Source organism: Penaeus vannamei, chromosome 15 (assembly GCF_042767895.1).
Source record: "Penaeus vannamei isolate JL-2024 chromosome 15, ASM4276789v1, whole genome shotgun sequence".
Classification (NCBI taxonomy): domain Eukaryota; kingdom Metazoa; phylum Arthropoda; class Malacostraca; order Decapoda; family Penaeidae; genus Penaeus; species Penaeus vannamei.
Window position 1 is genome coordinate 6,933,173 of NC_091563.1, and position 1,924 is coordinate 6,935,096.

The following is a 1,924-nucleotide window of genomic DNA, read 5'->3' on the forward strand; positions in this document are numbered from 1 at the left end:
TGTGTGTGTGTGTGTGTATTTGTGTGTGTGTGTGTGTGTGTGTGTGTGTGTGTGTGTGTGTGTGTGTGTGTGTGTGTGTGTGTGTGTGTGTGTGTGTGCGCGTGTGTGTGTGTCTGTATCTGTATGTATGTATATGCATATGATACTAGTGCAACATATGTTAAAAATATTTTCGACATCCAGGTATTCCACAAGATAAAATGCCAACCAATTTTCCCGCCGCCACCTACTTATCTGTCCGTAATACTCGAAATTGTAACCAATTTTCCGCATGGGATCCCGGACCGCCCCAACGCACGTACTCGGGACTCTTGGACTCTTGAACTCTGGGACTCTTGGATTCTGGGACTCTTGGACTCTGGGACTCTTGGACTCTTGAACTCTGGGACTCTTGAACTCTTAAACTCTGGGACTCTTGGACTCTTGAACTCTGGGACTCTTGAACTCTGGGACTCTTAGACTCTTGAACTCTGGGACTCTTGGACTCTTGAACTCTGGTACTCTTGAACTCTGGGACTCTTGGACTCTTGAACTCTGGGACTCTTGAACTCTTGAACTCTGGGACTCTTGAACTCTGGGACTCTTGGGCTCTGGGACTCTTGAACTCTGGGACTCTTGGACTCTTGAACTCTGGTACTCTTGGACTCTGGGACTCTTGGACTCTTGAACTCTGGGACTCTTGGGCTCTGGGACTCTTGGACTCTTGAACTCTGGGACTCTTGGACTCTGGGACTCTTGGACTCTGGGACTCTTGGACTCTGGGACTCTTAGACTCTTGAACTCTTGGACTCTTGGACTCTTAAACTCTGGGACTCTTGAACTCTGGGACTCTTGGACTCTTGAACTCTGGAACTCTTGGACTCTTGAACTCTGGGACTCTTGGACTCTTGAACTCTGGGACTCTTGGACTCTTGAACTCTGGAACTCTTGGACTCTTGAACTCTGGGACTCTTGGACTCTTGAACTCTGGGACTCTTGGACTCTTGAACTCTGGGACTCTTGAACTCTGGGACTCTTGAACTCTGGGACTCTTGGACTCTTGAACTCTGGGACTCTTGGACTCTTGAACTCTGGGACTCTTGGACTCTTGAACTCTTGGACTCTTGAACTCTGGGACTCTTGAACTCTGGGACTCTTGAACTCTGGGACTCTTGGACTCTGGGACTCTTGAACTCTGGGACTCTTGGACTATTGAACTCTGGGACTCTTGGACTGTTGAACTCTGGGACTCTTGAACTCTGGGACTCTTGGACTCTGGGACTCTTGAACTCTGGGACTCTTGGACTATTGAACTCTGGGACTCTTGGACTCTTGAACTCTGGGACTCTTGAACTCTGGGACTCTTGAACTTTTGAATTCTGGGACTCTTGAACTCTGGGACTCTTGGACTCTTGAACTCTGGGACTCTGGGACTATTGGACTCTGGGACTATTGAACTCTGGGACTCTTGAACTCTGGGACTCTTGGACTCTTGAACTCTTGAGCTCTGGGACTCTTGAACTCTGGGACTCTTGAACTTTGGGACTCTTGGACTCTTGAACTCTGGGACTCTGGGACTATTGAACTCTGGGACTCTTGAACTCTGGGACTCTGGGACTATTGAACTCTGGGACTCTTAGACTCTTGGACTCTTGAACTCTGGGACTCTTGAACTCTGGGACTCTTGGACTCTGGGACTCTTGGACTCTTGAACTCTGGGACTCTTGAACTCTTGAACTCTGGGACTCTTGAACTCTGGGATTCTTGAACTCTGAGACTCTTGGACTCTTGAACTCTGGGACTCTTGAACTCTGGGACTCTTGAACTCTTGGACTCTTGAACTCTGGGACTCTTGAACTCTGGGACTCTTGAACACTGGGACTCTTGAACTCTGGGACTCTTGAACTCTGGGACTCTTGAACACTGGGACTCTTGAACTCTGGGA

General features: G+C 48.6%; 1 protein-coding gene across 1 annotated transcript in view; it reads right to left on the minus strand.

The window, feature by feature from the left end:
* Window positions 1-226: 226 nt before the first annotated feature.
* Window positions 227-1,924, minus strand: part of LOC113816762 (uncharacterized) — a 2,849-nt gene continuing 1,151 nt past the window's right edge. The window contains exons 3-6 of the mRNA XM_070130114.1: window positions 1,622-1,836; window positions 1,294-1,590; window positions 558-884; window positions 227-444 (exon numbers count right to left, since the gene is read on the minus strand). Coding sequence (XP_069986215.1) covers window positions 227-444; window positions 558-884; window positions 1,294-1,590; window positions 1,622-1,836 — 1,057 coding nt within the window. The remainder of the gene's footprint in view (window positions 445-557; window positions 885-1,293; window positions 1,591-1,621; window positions 1,837-1,924) is intronic.